Source organism: Dendrobates tinctorius, unplaced genomic scaffold (genome assembly GCF_039654945.1).
Source record: "Dendrobates tinctorius isolate UK_male_01 unplaced genomic scaffold, ASM3965494v1 ptg000046l, whole genome shotgun sequence".
NCBI classification, from domain to species: Eukaryota; Metazoa; Chordata; class Amphibia; order Anura; family Dendrobatidae; genus Dendrobates; species Dendrobates tinctorius.
Genome location: NW_027361714.1, coordinates 80,847,604 through 80,867,481, shown reverse-complemented (window position 1 = coordinate 80,867,481; position 19,878 = coordinate 80,847,604). Strand labels below are relative to the sequence as shown.

General features: G+C 48.0%; 1 protein-coding gene across 2 annotated transcripts in view; it reads right to left on the bottom strand.

The window, feature by feature from the left end:
- Window positions 1-8,413, bottom strand: part of SNX3 (sorting nexin 3) — a 52,976-nt gene extending 44,563 nt beyond the window's left edge. The window contains exon 1 of one of the 2 annotated variants that reach the window (XM_073576058.1): window positions 7,949-8,413. In XM_073576058.1, coding sequence (XP_073432159.1) covers window positions 7,949-8,368 — 420 coding nt within the window. In that variant the 5' untranslated portion in view covers window positions 8,369-8,413. The remainder of the gene's footprint in view (window positions 1-7,948) is intronic. The other variant, XM_073576057.1, reaches the window with a different exon arrangement.
- Between the last annotated feature and the right edge of the window lie 11,465 nt (window positions 8,414-19,878).

Genomic DNA, 19,878 nt, shown 5'->3' with positions numbered 1-19,878 from the left:
CACCCCCGTTTTTTTACAGATCCGCCAAAATTTTTCTGGCTCCCGGGCGGATGAGACGGACACTGCAACATTTTTTCTCCTTGACGGTCCGCTATTTTCATGTGCGCAAGTGCATGCCCAGAAGCTTTGCTCCGGGGTCATTTTTAACCCAGTAATGCCTTCCGTGATCGTAAAAAAAGAAAAGAAAAAAAAAAACATTTCTCTCTCTCTCTCTGCGGTTCCTTTAAAATTTCACTTTCGCCGGATCCGTCAAAAGAACGGTCCGGTGACACCCGTTGATCTCAACGATCACGGATCCGTTTTCTGCCATTTTCACGGATAACAACTGACAGACAACAACGGAAGTGTGAAACAGGCCTAATATATGAATGCTCAATTTTCCTGACAGCAGGCTATTTCTCTTAGGCTAGGGCTACACATGCCATGTTACACTACAATCGCAGTGTCACATTGCGATTTCCTATGGTATCATACTGTGACAGTTGAAAATGTTTCTTATTGACTTGGACTTTTTGTTGCCTGTGACAAGTCACACCCATCACACTTGCCATAGACTTCACTGTGTGACTTGTCTGCAACTTGACTATTTATATACAGCAAAATCAGAGCTCTTAAATAGTAGCGCAACAGTAAGTCGAAGGCAAGCTGCACACGTTTTGGCCATATGACTTTTCTGAGTATTGTTGTCAAATGACAAGTCGCTGGGTAGGCCCATCCTTACCCTATGGGAATTTGTGGCGGTTGCTGCTGGATTTTGAGGATAATGGTGGAAGAAGCAAAGTTAGCGCTAACCAGCAATATTAAGTTTGTTGTGACGCGTTCCTTTGGTGTTGCAGTACAACCCTGCGAACTGACTAATACAACTTGCATGTGACTAACAGAAAAAACGCAGCTTTAAAGTAGTCACAGACAAGTTACAAAGAGGTTTCCTTTTGTGCAGCAAATGTCATTGTATAGCCCTAGCCTAATAGAAAACTCCCACTGCTCACTTAGTATAAGCACGAGATCACTACAGTTGTGCGAACTGTGCTCGCCACATGGCCCCGGGCCTATAGACCACCATCAGGGGTTCCAGACATCCATTCACTAGGAATAGTGTGGATTGACAATGACAAACTACTAGTATCTTTGTAGCTTTATGGTTAATGCAATGATTCACAGAAAGTTTAGGTGAAACCAGATTTCATAAATGTCAGCAAAATTCGCAGATTTCTGTGGAAACAACCAACCATTTAATGGGTATGATGGAAGGATTATGCATGTTGGATTACAAAATTTTCATTCTGGGTTCTCGCTGGAGATAAACTGGTATCAGGGATCTGACAGTGGCCTATTCCCTTCTGCTGAGTAAGACAACCTGCAGTTATCTCCCACTTTACAATCACAAGTGTACAAAAATACTTATATGTGCCAGAATATCCATTATTTCCACCTAAGACCTTCTTACATAGTTTACATCAGACAAATTGTTTGTGAAAGGCAACGGGATAATGAAAGAGCCCTCCCCCATTGCTCACTTTGCAATAGACCTTGGATCCATTTACACAGACTAACTGGCGGCACAAAACAGCTGTCGGACAGAAATCATTTAGGTGGTCGATTAATAGCCTGTTTACACCGGTAGACCAAAGTAATCTATGCACACAGATCTGTAATAGACTGTTCTGTGCATACTGACTTTTCACCTGGTGAACGAGTGTTTTTCTCATTCATTAGGTGATCAGCAGGCTGATTACACGACAAGAAAGCTCGTGCACAACAGGCTTTCAGTGTGAAGGCACCTTATGGTCCTAATTCATCAAAACTGGTCGGGGATCTGCTGAATATGGGGCATCTTTCACCTGCACCACCACAAGCAGTGGACTCCAATCAAAAACTGGAGATCATTTCCGGCATAATTAACGCCACAAAAGTGGCATAAATGATGATTTTGTTTGCTGAGCTTAATCACATCCATTCCCACCAAACTCCATCCACTTTTCTAAATGTTGCAGGACGTGGCAGCATTTGGTGTAAGAATGCCAGAAGTCGCTAAATATATGCACAACAATTTTGCCACATTTCACACAGCTTTACATCAGAATTCTGGAGAAACCAGTTTGATTAATTGGGGCCTACGTATGCAGACGGCCCCGCTCTAAGGTATCCGCCAGCCTTACAAAGAGGTTTGCTCCAAAAGTACACAGAATATAGGCAGGTTTATAAAAAAAAAAAATAATTCCCAGCCAGCGGCTTGCAAGCCACCTGTGGCTCTTAGGGTATGAACAGATCTTTGAATAATAATAATTTCTACAATTGGCTGTGATCTGGAAATAAAATGTTCCTGTGCTGAGATAATCTTATAAATGTGCCCCTGTGTACTGTGTAATGGCTGTGTCTGACCGTACAGGAACATGGTCTGATCATACCACAGCTCCTGGGCAGGGGAGGACAGACATTATAGCAGGGGTTCACAGCTGTTGCTTTCTGTGAGGTAAAACTTGTTGAAAACCAGAAGCAGTACAAATTTTACCTCATGATTTCCTCATTGATCCCATGGTGTCCTGTCTGTATCCTCGTTTTTGAGTCCTCTCCTGACCAGTAGCTGTGGTATGTTCATGAATTGAAATAGCTTCACACGTGCAAAGAAAAACAAGTAAAGGCCCCGTCACACTAAGCGACTTACCAGCGATCCCGACAACGATATCAAGGTGTCAGGATCGCTGGTGAGCTGTCACACAGACAGCTTCACCAGCGATCAGCACAGCGATGCCGAGCGCCCGGCATCACTTGCCATCCCTGTAAAAAATAGAATCAAAATAAAAAAATATAGTTATTCTCACCTTCCGACGTCCCGTTCAGCCATCCTGCCTCTCTCCACGCTCCGGTCCCAGTGATCCTTTGCACGAATGACTGCGAGATGTCACGGTCTCGCGGGATAACAAAGTCTCACTGGGACCGGAGCGTGGAGAGAGGCAGGATGGCTGAACGGGACGTCGGAAGGTGAGAATAACAATATTTTTTTTATTATTTTTTACACCTGATCGCTGGTCTCCCGCCTGTCACACGCAGCGATGCGTGCTGGCCAGCGGGCGACCAGCGACGAAAGAAGTGTTCGGAGGTTTCTTCCAGCGATCAGCGATCCCGGCAGGGGGGCCGCTCGCTGATCGCTGTCACACACAGCGATCTCGTTGGTGAGATGGCTGTTACGTCACAAAAGTTGTGACTCAGCAGCGATCTCGCTACAGAGATCGCTTAGTGTGACGGGGCCTTAAGTGATGTGTGCATGACACTTAAGAAATCTCATTCGCTTTGCTGGCTTTAGATAAAACTGTGCAGAAAAATATTTCACATGTGCACAAACCCTTAGCATTATGCATGTGACTACCAAGCTGTTGTGATCTCTGGCAAATATTATAACAAAATATGCCACCCATATCAGAACCATTGACAGTGATATAGGAAGCGTACTACTGGCAGCTGTTGTCAAGAATATATAACATGTGCTTGACACATTCGACATCGTACAAGTGACGTCGCACAGCATCACTGACACATTACTTTTTTGATAAATCCCAAATCTTACGATGGCCATACATACGACCATTAAGTGATGGTGAAAGATTTGGCCGATTTATAGGAGAGCTCCAGGAGAAAGATACTTGCTGTGGTATAAAAGGTATTTGCTTAGAACTTCAGAAATTGGGTACCAAACATTTTTAACAATTTACATAACACCACGAGTATTGAGTCAGGGTTGAGATTTGTGCCAAAATCTATAATGGGAGATAACTAAGTTACAGCAGCGCAAGTGCTCGTTACTCGTGTTTGCCAAGGGTTCTCGGGTATGCACGTATGTCAGGCAATCCCCGCATGTTTTGTTGCTGTCTAACAGCCGCGGGGAGGCGAAAATGGCACTTGAGCACCCGCGCTACTCTGTGCATACCCGAGCACCCTCGGCAAACACAAGTAACAAGCACTACAAATCAGTTTAATAGATTTTTTTTCCTACCCAATTCAATATATCTATCATCTGCGCACACTATGAATATATGCACACATATAATGTTTAGTATGGTATATCAGCATGAAAAAACAGCAAAACCCAGCTGCGAATTTCATGCTGGATCATGGGATATAGATTGGTACTTTACTAATCTCACAGTAGAAGGAGGCAAACAGCACACAGGTCTGTACAGAAATGTACTGTACCCAGCTCATGCGAGTACAGGGTGGTACCTTACTGAGCCCAGGGTGGTAGGTGGCACAGCACAGGTCTGTACGGGAATGGTACCTTACTGACCCCAGGTTGGTATGTGGCACAGCATACAGGTCTGTACGGTAATCTACTGTGCCAGCTCATAGCGTATAGACTGGCACCTTACTGACCCCAGGGTGGTAGGTGGCACAGCTCTGTACAGGAATGTACTATGCCAGCTCATGTAGAATAGGCTGGTACCTTAATGAGCCAAGGGCGGTAGGTGGCACAGCACACAGGTCTGTACGGTAATGTACTATGCCTAGCTCATAAGGTATAGGCTGGTACCTTACTGACCCCAGGGTGGTAGGTGGCACAGCATACAGGTCAGTATAGGAATGTACTGTGCCAGCTCATGGAGAATAGGCTGGTACCTTAATGAGCCAAGGGTGGTAGGTGGCACAGCACACAGGTCTGTATAGGAATGTACTGTGCCAGCTTTTGGGGTACAGGCTGGTACCTTACTGTCCCCAGGGTGGTAGGTGGCACAGCAAACAGGTCTGTATAGGAATGTACTGTGCCAGCTCTTGGGGTACAGGCTGGTACCTTACTGTCCCCAGGGTGGTAGGTGGCACAGCACACAGGTCTGTATAGGAATGTACTGTGCCAGCTCTTGGGGTACAAGCTGGTACCTTACTGTCCCCAGGGTGGTAGGTGGCACAGCATACAGGTCAGTATAGGAATGTACTGTGCCAGCTCTTGGGGTACAAGCTGGTACCTTACTGTCCCCAGGGTGGTAGGTGGCACAGCACACAGGTCAGTATAGGAATGTACTGTGCCAGCTCTTGGGGTACAGGCTGGTACCTTACTGTCCCCAGGGTGGTAGGTGGCACAGCACACAGGTCTGTATAGGAATGTACTGTACCAGCTCTTGGGTACAGGGTGGTAGGTGGCACAGCACACAGGTCAGTATAGGAATGTACCGCGCCAGCTCTTGGGTACAGGGTGGTAGGTGGCACAGCACACAGGTCAGTATAGGAATGTACTGTGCCAGCTCTTGGGTACAGGGTGGTAGGTGGCACAGCACACAGGTCAGTATAGGAATGTACCGCGCCAGCTCTTGGGTACAGGCTGGTAGGTGGCACAGCACACAGGTCAGTATAGGAATGTACTGCGCCAGCTCTTGGGTACAGGCTGGTAGGTGGCACAGCACACAGGTCAGTATAGGAATGTACTGCGCCAGCTCTTGGGTACAGGGTGGTAGGTGGCACAGCACACAGGTCAGTATAGGAATGTACTGTGCCAGCTCTTGGGTACAGGGTGGTAGGTGGCACAGCACACAGGTCAGTATAGGAATGTACTGTGCCAGCTCTTGGGTACAGGGTGGTAGGTGGCACAGCACACAGGTCAGTATAGGAATGTACCGTGCCAGCTCTTGGGTACAGGGTGGTAGGTGGCACAGCACACAGGTCAGTATAGGAATGTACCGTGCCAGCTCTTGGGTACAGGGTGGTAGGTGGCACAGCACACAGGTCAGTATAGGAATGTACCGCGCCAGCTCTTGGGTACAGGGTGGTAGGTGGCACAGCACACAGGTCAGTATAGGAATGTACTGTGCCAGCTCTTGGGGTACAGGGTGGTAGGTGGCACAGCACACAGGTCAGTATAGGAATGTACTGCGCCAGCTCTTGGGTACAGGCTGGTAGGTGGCACAGCACACAGGTCAGTATAGGAATGTACTGTGCCAGCTCTTGGGTACAGGGTGGTAGGTGGCACAGCACACAGGTCAGTATAGGAATGTACTGCGCCAGCTCTTGGGTACAGGCTGGTAGGTGGCACAGCACACAGGTCAGTATAGGAATGTACTGCGCCAGCTCTTGGGTACAGGGTGGTAGGTGGCACAGCACACAGGTCAGTATAGGAATGTACTGCGCCAGCTCTTGGGTACAGGCTGGTAGGTGGCACAGCACACAGGTCAGTATAGGAATGTACTGCGCCAGCTCTTGGGTACAGGGTGGTAGGTGGCACAGCACACAGGTCAGTATAGGAATGTACTGCGCCAGCTCTTGGGTACAGGGTGGTAGGTGGCACAGCACACAGGTCAGTATAGGAATGTACTGTGCCAGCTCTTGGGTACAGGCTGGTAGGTGGCACAGCACACAGGTCAGTATAGGAATGTACTGTGCCAGCTCTTGGGTACAGGCTGGTAGGTGGCACAGCACACAGGTCAGTATAGGAATGTACCGTGCCAGCTCTTGGGTACAGGGTGGTAGGTGGCACAGCACACAGGTCAGTATAGGAATGTACCGCGCCAGCTCTTGGGTACAGGGTGGTAGGTGGCACAGCACACAGGTCAGTATAGGAATGTACCGTGCCAGCTCTTGGAGTACAGGGTGGTAGGTGGCACAGCACACAGGTCAGTATAGGAATGTACCGCGCCAGCTCTTGGGTACAGGCTGGTAGGTGGCACAGCACACAGGTCAGTATAGGAATGTACTGCGCCAGCTCTTGGGTACAGGGTGGTAGGTGGCACAGCACACAGGTCAGTATAGGAATGTACTGCGCCAGCTCTTGGGTACAGGCTGGTAGGTGGCACAGCACACAGGTCAGTATAGGAATGTACTGCGCCAGCTCTTGGGTACAGGCTGGTAGGTGGCACAGCACACAGGTCAGTATAGGAATGTACTGCGCCAGCTCTTGGGTACAGGCTGGTAGGTGGCACAGCACACAGGTCAGTATAGGAATGTACTGCGCCAGCTCTTGGGTACAGGCTGGTAGGTGGCACAGCACATAGGTCAGTATAGGAATGTACCGTGCCAGCTCTTGGGTACAGGGTGGTAGGTGGCACAGCACACAGGTCAGTATAGGAATGTACTGTGCCAGCTCTTGGGTACAGGGTGGTAGGTGGCACAGCACACAGGTCAGTATAGGAATGTACTGCGCCAGCTCTTGGGTACAGGCTGGTAGGTGGCACAGCACACAGGTCAGTATAGGAATGTACTGTGCCAGCTCTTGGGTACAGGGTGGTAGGTGGCACAGCACACAGGTCAGTATAGGAATGTACTGCGCCAGCTCTTGGGTACAGGCTGGTAGGTGGCACAGCACACAGGTCAGTATAGGAATGTACTGCGCCAGCTCTTGGGTACAGGCTGGTAGGTGGCACAGCACACAGGTCAGTATAGGAATGTACTGTGCCAGCTCTTGGGTACAGGCTGGTAGGTGGCACAGCACACAGGTCAGTATAGGAATGTACTGCGCCAGCTCTTGGGTACAGGGTGGTAGGTGGCACAGCACACAGGTCAGTATAGGAATGTACTGCGCCAGCTCTTGGGTACAGGGTGGTAGGTGGCACAGCACACAGGTCAGTATAGGAATGTACTGCGCCAGCTCTTGGGTACAGGGTGGTAGGTGGCACAGCACACAGGTCAGTATAGGAATGTACTGCGCCAGCTCTTGGGTACAGGGTGGTAGGTGGCACAGCACACAGGTCAGTATAGGAATGTACTGTGCCAGCTCTTGGGTACAGGGTGGTAGGTGGCACAGCACACAGGTCAGTATAGGAATGTACTGTGCCAGCTCTTGGGTACAGGGTGGTAGGTGGCACAGCACACAGGTCAGTATAGGAATGTACTGCGCCAGCTCTTGGGTACAGGGTGGTAGGTGGCACAGCACACAGGTCAGTATAGGAATGTACTGCGCCAGGGTACAGGCTGGTACCTTACTGACTCCTTACTGACCAGTCCCCCGGTAGCGCCGCACAGCCCCGCTCACCTTCAGCCGGACTTCGTATGTCGTGTAGCGGTTCCGGCCCACACCGACCGTCTGCGGGTTGCTCACATCTATCTCCAGGAAATTGCTTGGCGGCCCGTACGCGTCGTTCAGATTCTGGGGTTTGCTGTGTAGGCGGCGGGTATCTGCCACGGTTTCTGCCATTGACAACCAAACAAACGGTGACCCAGGCGGAACGGATCGGGAGCTGTCCAGTGACTGCCGGAAGTGGCGGCCGAACTCAATCAGGTGACAGAAAGGGGGGCGACGGCGCAGGAGGCGGAAAACTGGCGCGAACACGTGATCACTGATAGCCGATCCCGCGGTCACGTGATTATCGCGCGGCTGAGCCTGAGTGTGAGGATGCGGACAGACACGGTGACTGCCGCACAGCACGCACGTCCGCACAAGTATCGCGGGCATAGGGCGTGTAGGGTCCGTGTGAATGGGCTCTCAGGAGGGGAGAGGGTGAGCCATTCCTATGTCTGGCTTGTGTAATGCAGCTTCCCTTTAAATGGAGCTTGTCGCCAGGTTTTCCCCATATAAATCGGGCCAGCACCTGTGACCGCATTCTGGAGTGCGATATGCCCCCAGTGTGCTGCATAAAATAAAACACGAAATAGCTTTTATTATCCTCCCTTATGGGGTGGTCCAGTCCGATGGGCGTCACTGGTCTTGGTCCGGCGCTTCCTCTCGTGTTCGTCGTCCTTTTTGTGGCTGAGGCTTCCTACAGCGTCCTCCATTGCGCTCCTGCGGAGGGCAGATACCAGTACTGTAGTGCGTATGCTTTGGGAAAGGCCAGAACAGCGCGCACTACAGTACTGTTATCTGCCCTCCGCAGGAGCGCAATGGAGGACGCTGTAGGAAGCCTCAGCCACGCAAAGCAAAAAGGACGACGAGGTAGCGCCGGACCAAGACCAGTGACGCCCATCGGACTGGACCACCCTACGGGTGAGTATAATGAGAGCTATTTTTCGTTTTTGGAGAGCGCATTGAGGACTGTTACAGAGCATTCTAGAATACTGTATATGAGGAATTACAAGTGCTGGCTGCACACTATATGGTAAAACCTGCTGACAGGTTGTGTTCACTGCTTAACCCTCCTGCTGTCCAGAGCAACAGAAAGGCTGAAGACGTGTTCATCACCAGGTCACATGCACACATTCAGTATTTGGTCAGTATTTTACCTCAGTATCTGTAAGGCTGCGTTTCCACGTCACGGTGTTTTCGCGGCGGTTTATCGGGCAACGGGAGGCGGGTAACTGTCGGCGCGGGGGGAGGACGTGGACATACGGGAAACCGCGTCTGTGATTGCCTTTACAACAGCTTCGGTGGATTGTGCAGCTGAGCCATCTCACGAGTGGCCAGCCGGCCCACAAGCTGCCGAATACACTGTAAGGCCGGAGTCACACTACAGCCAGATATGGACGAGTCTCGCAGGTTAAAACCAAGCTCTGGCACCGGCACTCCGGAGCGGAGCGTGCAGCCGCACAGCAATACATGGAGCTGCCGGTGCCTACAGCTTGGTTTTAACCTGCGAGACTCTGCCGTATCTCGCTGTGTGTGATCCCGGCCTAAGAGTTGCTGCTGTTCTGCCATCACTAGCCAGACCCTGGCGCTATTATAATGTTAGGAACGGCGTAACGCACTAAATAAAAATAAATAATAAATTGCGTTCGCCGCTCGGGGTCCACAGTGCAGTAGGTGTTACAACCGCTGCTGAGTGATGGCAGGAGCAATATGGCAGTATAATGCGCACGGGTTCAACTTCACCCGTAGTGGGCAGAGCGGGCTCTGTTCACACACAGAGGTGCCGCAACACAAAAACACAAAGAACACTGAACCTGTTAGTGTCACAGAGTTCAGTAAAATGCTCACACGGTATCTGGTCACAGGAGCAGGCCCTAAGAGGATCTGCGTCCTTCTAGACATACCGTGTGTGCGGCGTCGCTACCGCGAGCGCCAAGAGGGGCTGCAGCGCGGCGTAAGACACTGCCGCTCGACGACAAGGCTGGAAGGCAAGCACGATGTCGGACGCTAGCGGTGCGGTGAGCACAGTGGCTTAAGACTTGCCACTGACTGGCGCTGACTACTAAACTAATTCCCTATCGCCATGCGTAATATCAGAGGGAAGGGGTTTCAAATGAGTCAGTCACCAGAGTCATACATCCATCACCATTCACACATAGCAGTATAGTCTATACTAGCGCATGGCAGAACGGCCATGCGCACTTTTTATAGCCGTGCGGGACCTTACAGATCTCCGAGATGGACCAATGAGATCTGGAACAGGACCTGGACACATGACTCCCGATCTCCAATGTGAGATCTTCTCGTGAGCATGCCCAGTAGGAGCACAGAAGGACTTAGCCTCAGGAGAAATTTGCTGCAAGGCAATCTCCTCTGCAGTGGATAAATAGGAGGAGAGTGCAGAATGTGAGAATCTGGATCCTTGCTGAGTAAACGCAGAAATCCGACTCCTAACATAATGCCCTGATGACGGCCCTGCTTATAAGTACACATTCAAGGGCTGATTAAGAGTAGCCAGGGTCCCAGCCAGTTTAGGGGGTGTAGCCCCCAGCTCCCAATCTATTATGTCACATGATTCCTTTTAGAGATCATGTGATTAATATAGGTGCTCTGATGCACATCTGCAGATGCAAAATGCATATCCCTCTGCTTTATGCAAACAATGCTGGTCCACCCCTCCTCCCCAATGAACCTTCAGCACCTAAGGAAAGGGCCAGAAACTAAGGTAAAAGAACTCCTAAAGTACCCACCTATTCACAACTTTTTGTGCCCTCACCCCAGCTTCAGTGGCCTAAATGTCTGCGGCCAGAGAAAGACACTGGATGGCCGCAGGCATTCAGCCATGTCACTTTCTTTGTTTCTCAAAGTGTGCCCCCCTCAGGGTGCCCTAGGCTGGTGGCTACCGCTCAAACCCGGCCCTGAATAGCACTATACATAATAGAGGATGCAATGTAATAAACGTTTTGGAGTGTTTAGGAGACTGTTGCTTAGAAATTTGTCTGTGTGCATATTCTTATCCTCTCCCATTTGGGTTTTCCTTCCTTTACTTCCTGGTTTTCCATTCTGTTTGTGAGTGCATATTTGTATGATTGGTATTTTCATTTATCGTAAACCAGTATGAATGAACTGACAAAGGGGGTAACACGTACCAAACTAAACCATACAGAGAATGTCCCTTAAAAGATATATTTTATTAGTAACTAAACCATACAGAGAATTCCCCTTAAAAGATATATTTTATTAGTAATTAGATAAATATACAAAAACCCCCAAATGAGGATAACATACAGGGAATCAGGGCAGCGGTCTTTGGGGGGCTGATATAATATACCTAAAGCTCCCCCTAGTAAGCCTTAGGATCTGATGGCCTACCTAACAGTGGATGTTGGCACCCTAATTTAGCGATGTGGCGCCCCCGCTCAATGACAGCTGTCCATCCCTGTCAATCCCTAATGTAACACATTAAAAACACACAGAAAAACAGATGTACTCAGATCCAAAATGGATCCAGTGCGTCTGTATGAAAGTTGAGCACACCTGGCTACTGCTGTGCATACAGACTAGGCAAGCACTAGTTTAACATGGGTCAAAGACAATATATATAAAAATGAACGTGTGTGTGTATCACCAACCAATCACGAAGCATCTTTCATTTCACCAGAGCTAGAATTAGAGCTGTGATTGGTTGCTATGAGCAACAGTTTTCCTTGCAACCAATCACTAAGCATCTCTCATTTCACCAGAGCTGCTTAAAAGAAGCTGAGCTGTGATTGGTTGCTATGAGCAACTTTTCCCACTTGACAACACCTCAACAGTCACTGACATGGTGGGAGAAATCTAGCATCCCCAGAAATATAAGCTCCCAGCCAGGGTGGATTTGATTGGTTAGATTTAAATCACGATTTAAATCACGATTTAAATCACTAGTCAGTAAGGCTTGATTTAAATCAGTGATTTAAATCAAAGTTTCTACCTAAACTAGTTCTTGCTACTTTAACATGCAAGTAGATGAAGATTTTTAGAATCACTTTTTATATTACTTTTTTCTCCCCAGTTTAATGGGTTAATCATTCATATTTCGACACCACTGTTCTGTTGTACTTAGGAAGGAGAAAAATAATCCTGACCTTAATAACAATTTAAATAGATTTATTCAACTGAAACAACAACAACATTACAGCATAAGTTATTTGCTTAAACAAACATCCATGTTTGTTAACTAATTTGGCTAAACAAAATATATATATTTTAAGAAACTTAGACTGTCAGCCCAGCCGACACATGAAAAACTTAAATACTACTGTCCCTGCTGTCCTCTGTAGCTCACTTGTCGTCATCTTCATCATCATCTTCTTCTTTGTTCCTATTCATAATCTGGAAAAGAAAAACAAGCTTTCCTGCTTTATTGGGTCCCAACCGATTTCTCAATTTAGAATGAATGAGTCCAAAGGAAGAGAATATTCTTTCAACGCCTGCAGAAGAAGCTACTGCTGTTAAAAGTGAAATCATTACTTGAACAGTCTCTAAATCCAAGCGCTTAAGTGACTTCCACCAGTTTACTGGTGTGACCTTCCTTAAAATGTCTTCAGCAAACATATATTTCTTGAATGGTTCCCCCTTAGCTCTGAAGATTATTATAGTTGGCATTAAAGATGGATGATTGCTGGATACCCATGTCATAGCTAACTCCTCTTCCTCAGCACTTAGATTTTGACCCTGATATTGGATATTGACAATATTTGCCAAAAAATGAGCTGGAGTCAGTGCTTGTCCCATTCGTTTGTTTACTGCTTGTAATTTAATTCTGTCCATGTGTAGTTCTGTTTTTAAGTGTTCACTCAGTTCCTTCCAAATTTCAACAGCATCTGCAATAAAACAGCTATTTTTCTGTATTTTGTTTAAAGCTTGAGAGATGGGTTTCAGGAAGCTCAGCATATGTTCAACATTTCTCTTAAGCCCAATGTTGAGGATTTTGGCCGTGACAGTGCCATCTATTTTATCTCGATTTTCTTCACAAAGTGTCATCAGAATAGGCCAGTTTTTTATATACTGCTCAAAACAGTCCACCACAGAGTTCCATCTAACATCTTGTGGGAGCGTTAGCTTGGTTCCACCCATCCTTTTCAGAGCTGCTGCTGCAAAATGATTATTACAGAAGTATTTAGCAATTTCAACAACATTAGCCTTTATTTCTGGAACACTTAAGTCTTTGGCTAAGAGGTGCAGCAAATGAGCACTGCAACCATATGTTATTAGCAGCTTTGTATTCCCTCCCTGCTCTTCTAAATCTCTTCTCATTTTGGATACGTTTGCAGCATTGTCAGTGACCAAACTGTGTACTAGACATTTGAATTTTTGTTCACATGTCGTTATAGCTTTTACTGCCACTTCTTGTAAGTATTCTGCTGTGTGTGCATTTCCTGACGTATCAGTTGTTTGTGCAAGGAAGACTTTACCTTCTTCTGTTGTTATACAAGCACATACAATAGGATCATTGTGGACATTACTCCACCCATCAATACTTAGGTTAACAATTTTACCCTCCAGAGCTGTTGCACATTGCTCCATTTTTCTGTCATACACTTGATCCAGCAGTTTCCCTGCAACATCAGCTCTGCCGGGTGGACTGTATCCTGGTCTCAGTGACTGAACCATATTAATGAAATGTGGGTTCTCAGTCAGACGGAAAGAAGAGTTCGTTGCATAAATAAACTAGGCAATTTTTTCATCAATCAACTCTTTTTCTAATCTGCTAGTTCTTATCACAAACCTATCTATGGTGGTTCCAGGAGGTAAAGGTTTTTTCTTCCTTTTGGGTGATGGTGATATGTGGCTGTGGGTGTCTGATGATGATGCTGCTGCTGCTAATGAAGCACTATCCTGGATGGATAACTCTGAAACTGTAGAACAGGATGATGGTGATCTTGGAGGTGGATAGTTTCCAGAATCCATGAATTCCCCTAAACAAAAAAAGTCAATGCTGTTATTTTATTGTTTATACAATTTCTGCTTATTGTACACAACACATCACTGCCCCTGCCCCAAAAGGAATATTTGTTTTTCTTCATAACTAGGATTCAATAAAAATGTTTACCAACCTGAAGATCCTGCCTGTTCAGAAGTGTTTCTTTGGTCATCTTCATCACCGCACTTCTCATGATGTTGCCTCATTCGCGCCACCAGGCCTTGCATCTCTTTGTTGCATCGTTTGCATTTTGCACGCATGCCTGCCTTACCGATAGGAGAAGGAGCTTCATTAAAATATTCCCAAACTGGGTCTCTTTTACGGCCTGCTGCCATTATAAGGAAAGAATGTAATAAACCTCAGATCGTACACACAAACAGATCCAGACTTGTCTGTCTGTGGCTATGCTGCAGTATTGTGCTCAAAGTTTCACTTTAATTTTCTTGTCTGCTTGCCCTTCCTCCTCCTCACACTTAGATTCACATTCTTCTTGTGTTGTGCAGATCTATTCCACTCCAAACAATCAGAAACATATTGTCTAACTTCTTGGACTTGGCACTGAAGGGGTTGATTCTGTATTCATAGGTTTGTAGAACAATAGGATTAAGGTCTTTTTCACAACTCTGTTCATGTTGTAACATTTTTGCCATGAAGAAGAGGCTGGGACCTCTGCGGAGTCAAATTCAGTTTTGAGAACTGCGTAAGTAAAGCGAGCGTCTGTGATAATATAGGAGAGAAACTGCCCACTAATCCTACAGAAACCTCTGGAAGAGCATGGCATTGTGAATGTTACACATATACAGCCTTTATTCTACTGAGTTAAACAACTCAGCTTTATCTCATGATGGAAGAACCTTTGGATGGTAAAATATTTTCCTCAAAAAGCAGTTTATTGAAAAAAATCCGATTTAAATAAAAAAAATCCGATTTAAATAAAAAAAATCCGATTTTTTTGATTTTTTTTAAAAAAACATTGATTTTTATCCACCCTCCTCCCAGCCATTGTCTGCCCCCTGAAAGAAGCAAAGGGCACATGACAGAAAAGAATCCCGCTTCCCGCGCCTATATCCCCATCACACATCATCCCATAGGCACAGCATCTGTTAGGGTTGGCGGAACGCACCAGATATAAATAATAGAAGGTGCGTTCGCCGCCCGGGGTCCACCGTGCGGTAGATGATAAGACCGCTGCTGGACAATGGCAGACACACCACTAGGTGAGTACTGCGCTCGGGTTAACGTCACCCGAACGCTAAGAGCGGCTCTGTTCAGACATAGAGTCGCTTCACAGTAAGTAACACAAAGACGCTGGCCCTGTTAGCCTCACAGGATAACCAGCGGGTGGCGTTGCAACCGCCAATGGACGCTGCTACCGCAGCGCGGCAATACAGTGGGGCAAAAAAGTATTTAGTCAGTCAGCAATAGTGCAAGTTCCACCACTTAAAAAGATGAGAGGCGTCTGTAATTTACATCATAGGTAGACCTCAACTATGGGAGACAAACTGAGAAAAAAAAATCCAGAAAATCACATTGTCTGTTTTTTTTTCATTTTATTTGCATATTATGGTGGAAAATAAGTATTTGGTCAGAACCAAGCAAACAAGATTTCTGGCTCTCACAGACCTGTAACTTCTTCTTTAAGAGTCTCCTCTTTCCTCCACTCATTACCTGTAGTAATGGCACCTGTTTAAACTTGTTATCAGTATAAAAAGACACCTGTGCACACCCTCAAACAGTCTGACTCCAAACTCCACTATGGTGAAGACCAAAGAGCTGTCAAAGGACACCAGAAACAAAATTGTAGCCCTGCACCAGGCTGGGAAGACTGAATCTGCAATAGCCAACCAGCTTGGAGTGAAGAAATCAACTGTGGGAGCAATAATTAGAAAATGGAAGACATACAAGACCACTGATAATCTCCCTCGATCTGGTGCTCCACGCAAAATCCCACCCCGTGGGGTCAGAATGATCACAAGAACGGTGAGCAAAAATCCCAAAACCACGCAGGGGGACCTAGTGAATGAACTGCAGAGAGCTGGGACCAATGTAACAAGGCCTACCATAAGTAACACACTACGCCACCATGGACTCAGATCCTGCAGTGCCAGACGTGTCCCACTGCTTAAGCCTGTACATGTCCGGGCCCGTCTGAAGTTTGCTAGAGAGCATTTGGATGATCCAGAGGAGTTTTGGGAGAATGTCCTATGGTCTGATGAAACCAAACTGGAACTGTTTTGTAGAAACACAACTTGTCGTGTTTGGAGGAAAAAGAATACTGAGTTGCATCCATCAAACACCATACCTACTGTAAAGCATGGTGGTGGAAACATCATGCATTGGGACTGTTTCTCTGCAAAGGGGCCAGGACGACTGATCAGGGTACATGAAAGAATGAATGGGGCCATGTATCGTGAGATTTTGAGTGCAAACCTCCTTCCATCAGCAAGGGCATTGAAGATGAAATGTGGCTGGGTCTTTCAACATGACAATGATCCAAAGCACACCGCCAGGGCAACGAAGGAGTGGCTTCCTAAGAAGCATTTCAAGGTCCTGGAGTGGCCTAGCCAGTCTCCAGATCTCAACCCTATAGAAAACCTTTGGAGGGAGTTGAAAGTCCGTGTTGCCAAGCGAAAAGCCAAAAACATCACTGCTCTAGAGGAGATCTGCATGGAGGAATGGGCCAACATACCAACAACAGTGTGTGGCAACCTTGTGAAGACTTACAGAAAACGTTTGACCTCTGTCATTGACAACAAAGGATATATCACAAAGTATTGAGATGAAATTTTGTTTCTGACCAAATACTTATTTTCCACCATAATATGCAAATAAAATGAAAAAAAAACAGACAATGTGATTTTCTGGATTTTTTTTTCTCAGTTTGTCTCCCATAGTTGAGGTCTACCTATGATGTAAATTACAGACGCCTCTCATCTTTTTAAGTGGTGGAACTTGCACTATTGCTAACTGACTAAATACTTTTTTGCCCCACTGTAACTATAGCCGCTAGACGACGGCGCCGGAAAGCCGGAGACCGACGGACGCTAGTGTGCAGTGCAGGAAGCACAGTGGCGCTTGGCTTGCCACTAATGGGAGCTGACTATCACCAACACACTGTCACCATTCGTAATATCAGAGGGAAGGGGTTTCTTAATAAGTCAGTCACCAGAACATGCATCCATCACCATTCACACTCAGCATAATATGCTACACTAGCACATGGCCGAGCCGCCATGCGGGCTTTTTATAGCCATGCGCTTCCGTGACCTTCCAGTACCCTGGAAGGAACCAATCAGATCCGACGCAGGACCTGAACACGTGACCTCTGCTCTCCAGTTAGAGGTCAAGTTGCGGGCATGCCCAGTAGCACGGCACGAGGACTTGGCCTCTGGAGCGGTTCCCTGCTGAGCAGGTTGCGCTACCGTTGCTGCACCAGAGGTGGCAGCAACATCCAGGCTCACAGAACAAGTCTGAGCAGCACGCCTGGCTCGCCGTGATTGCTGAGCAGGACCCTGAGCTGTTGGAGCGGAAAGGGAGACCGCTGAATGTATGGCTCTGGATTCCAGCTGTGCAGAGCCAGAAATCCGACGCCTAACATTACCCCCCCTCCTAGGGCCCACCCTCACTGCGCTCATACCCCCCTCCTAGGGCCCCCCCCTCACTGCGCTCAAAGGCCGCGATCAGGAGCGGTGCGTGGACGTTTTCCACCGGCTCCCAGGTTCGAGCCTCGGACCCATGACCCTTCCAATCCACTAAATAAAATTTTTTGCCACGGACAAACCTGAGCCCTACGATGGCATTAACCTCAAACTCGTCAGACGATAAGTCTGACGACCCGGCCGATGACTCAGAAAAACGGGCCATGTGAACTGGTTTGAGGAGGGACACATGAAACACGTCCGAAATGGCTAAATGTGGAGGAAGAGCCAGGCGATAGATCACCGAGCTAATTCGCTCGAGGACCTTGAAAGGTCCAATGTAATGCGGCGCGAACTTGGGGGACTCGACCCGCAGTTTGATATTTCGGGTGGAGAGCCACACCATGTCGCCAGGGAAGAAGCTTGGAACGGGTCGCCGATGCATGTCCGCGGACGCCCTCATCCTTTCCTTAGAAGCACGGATGGCATCCTGAGTGCAATCCCAAATGTCCCGGGCCTCCACTGCCCAGTCTGCCACCCTGGAGTCAGTGGAGGACACTGGCATCATGACAGGGACGCGTGGATGTTGGCCGTAGTTTAGGAGAAAGGGTGTCTGACCAGTGGAATCAGCCACCGCATTGTTTAGGGCAAATTCGGCCCTTGGTAGCAAGGATGCCCAGTCATCCTGCCTGGCAGAAACAAAATGCCGTAGGTAGGTGAGCAAGGTCTGATTGGCTCTCTCGACCAATCCGTTCGTCTCGGGATGGTAAGCGGAGGACAGATTTAGCTCGATGCTGAGTAAGCTGCAGAGCTCCCTCCAAAACCGAGACGCGAACTGGGACCTCGATCACTAACGATTTTGTCCGGCATGCCATGTAGGCGGAATACGTGCTTGATGAACAAAGTGGCAAGACCACGAGCGGACGACAACCGTGCGAGTGGCACCAAATGCACCATTTTGGAAAAATGGTCGGTGACCACCCAGATGACCGTACTGCCACCAGACTTGGGCAGGCCAACCACGAAATCCATGCCAACCATCTCCCAAGGTCTATCCGCCACTGGCAGGGGATACAGCAGCCCGCCGGCCTCTGTCTAGAGGGTCTGTTCCGAGCACATGAGATGCATGCTTGCACATATTCCTTAACATCTTGAGCCATATGTGGCCACCAATATGACCTTGCCAGGAGTTTGGTGGTCCGTTTATTACCAAAATGACCACCTACCCTGGAGGCATGTGCCCAGGCGAGGACCTCAGGCCGTAGCTGAGGAGGCACCAAGGTCTTGCCTGGTGGCACTGACTCGAGAGCCACGGTCGTAAAACTCTCCAGCGGGAGGATTAACCGAGGCTCAGCCTCCCCTTCCTCCACCGAAACCACCGAGCGTGAGAGAGCATCCGCACGGACATTCTTCTCTCCTGATAGGTAATGCAAGGTGAAGCGGAAGCGGGAGAAAAAGAGCGACCACCTGGCCTGATGAGAGTTCAGGCGTTGGGCCGTCTGTAGGTAGACCAGGTTTTTATGGTCCGTATAGACCTGGAAGAGAAACCGAGCTCCCTCTAGGAGATGTCTCCACTCTGAAAAGGCCAACTTCATGGCTAGCAGCTCCTTGTCCCTGATGGAGTAATTCTCCGCCGGTGCAAAGGTCTTTGAGAAGAAGAAGCAGGGATGCTTCCGACCTTGAGCATCCTTTTGGAAAAGGACTGCTCCTGCCCCGACAGAAGAGGCATCTACCTCCAGTATAAACGGTTTGTTCACATCGGGACGATGTAAAATGGGAGCGCCAGCAAAATGCGATTTTATAGCCGAGAAGGCCTTGGAGACCTGTTCGGTCCAAGCATTAGGGTTAGCTCCTTTCTTCGTGAGAGCAACCAAAGGAGCAACCAGTGTGGAAAAGTGAGGTATAAACTGGCGGTAATAATTGACGAACCCTAAAAAGCGCTGCATCGCTTTGAGTGAATAAGGTTCTTGCCAATCCATTACCGCTTGCAGTTTGGCAGGATCCATAGCCAACCCCTGGGCCGATATGATGTAGCCCAGGAACGGCAAGGACTCCTGCTCCAACTGGCACTTTTCCAGCTTGGCGAAAAGGGAGTTCGCCCGTAGACGGTCGAAGACCCTGCAGACGTCTCTTCGGTGAGTGGCCAAGTCTGGCGAAAAGATGAGAATGTCATCCAGATAGACCACCACCGAAGTAGAGAGCATGTCGCGGAAGATGTCGTTGACGAAATCCTGGAAGACAGCAGGCGCATTACAAAGGCCGAAGGGCATGACCAGATATTCATAGTGGCCATCCCTGGT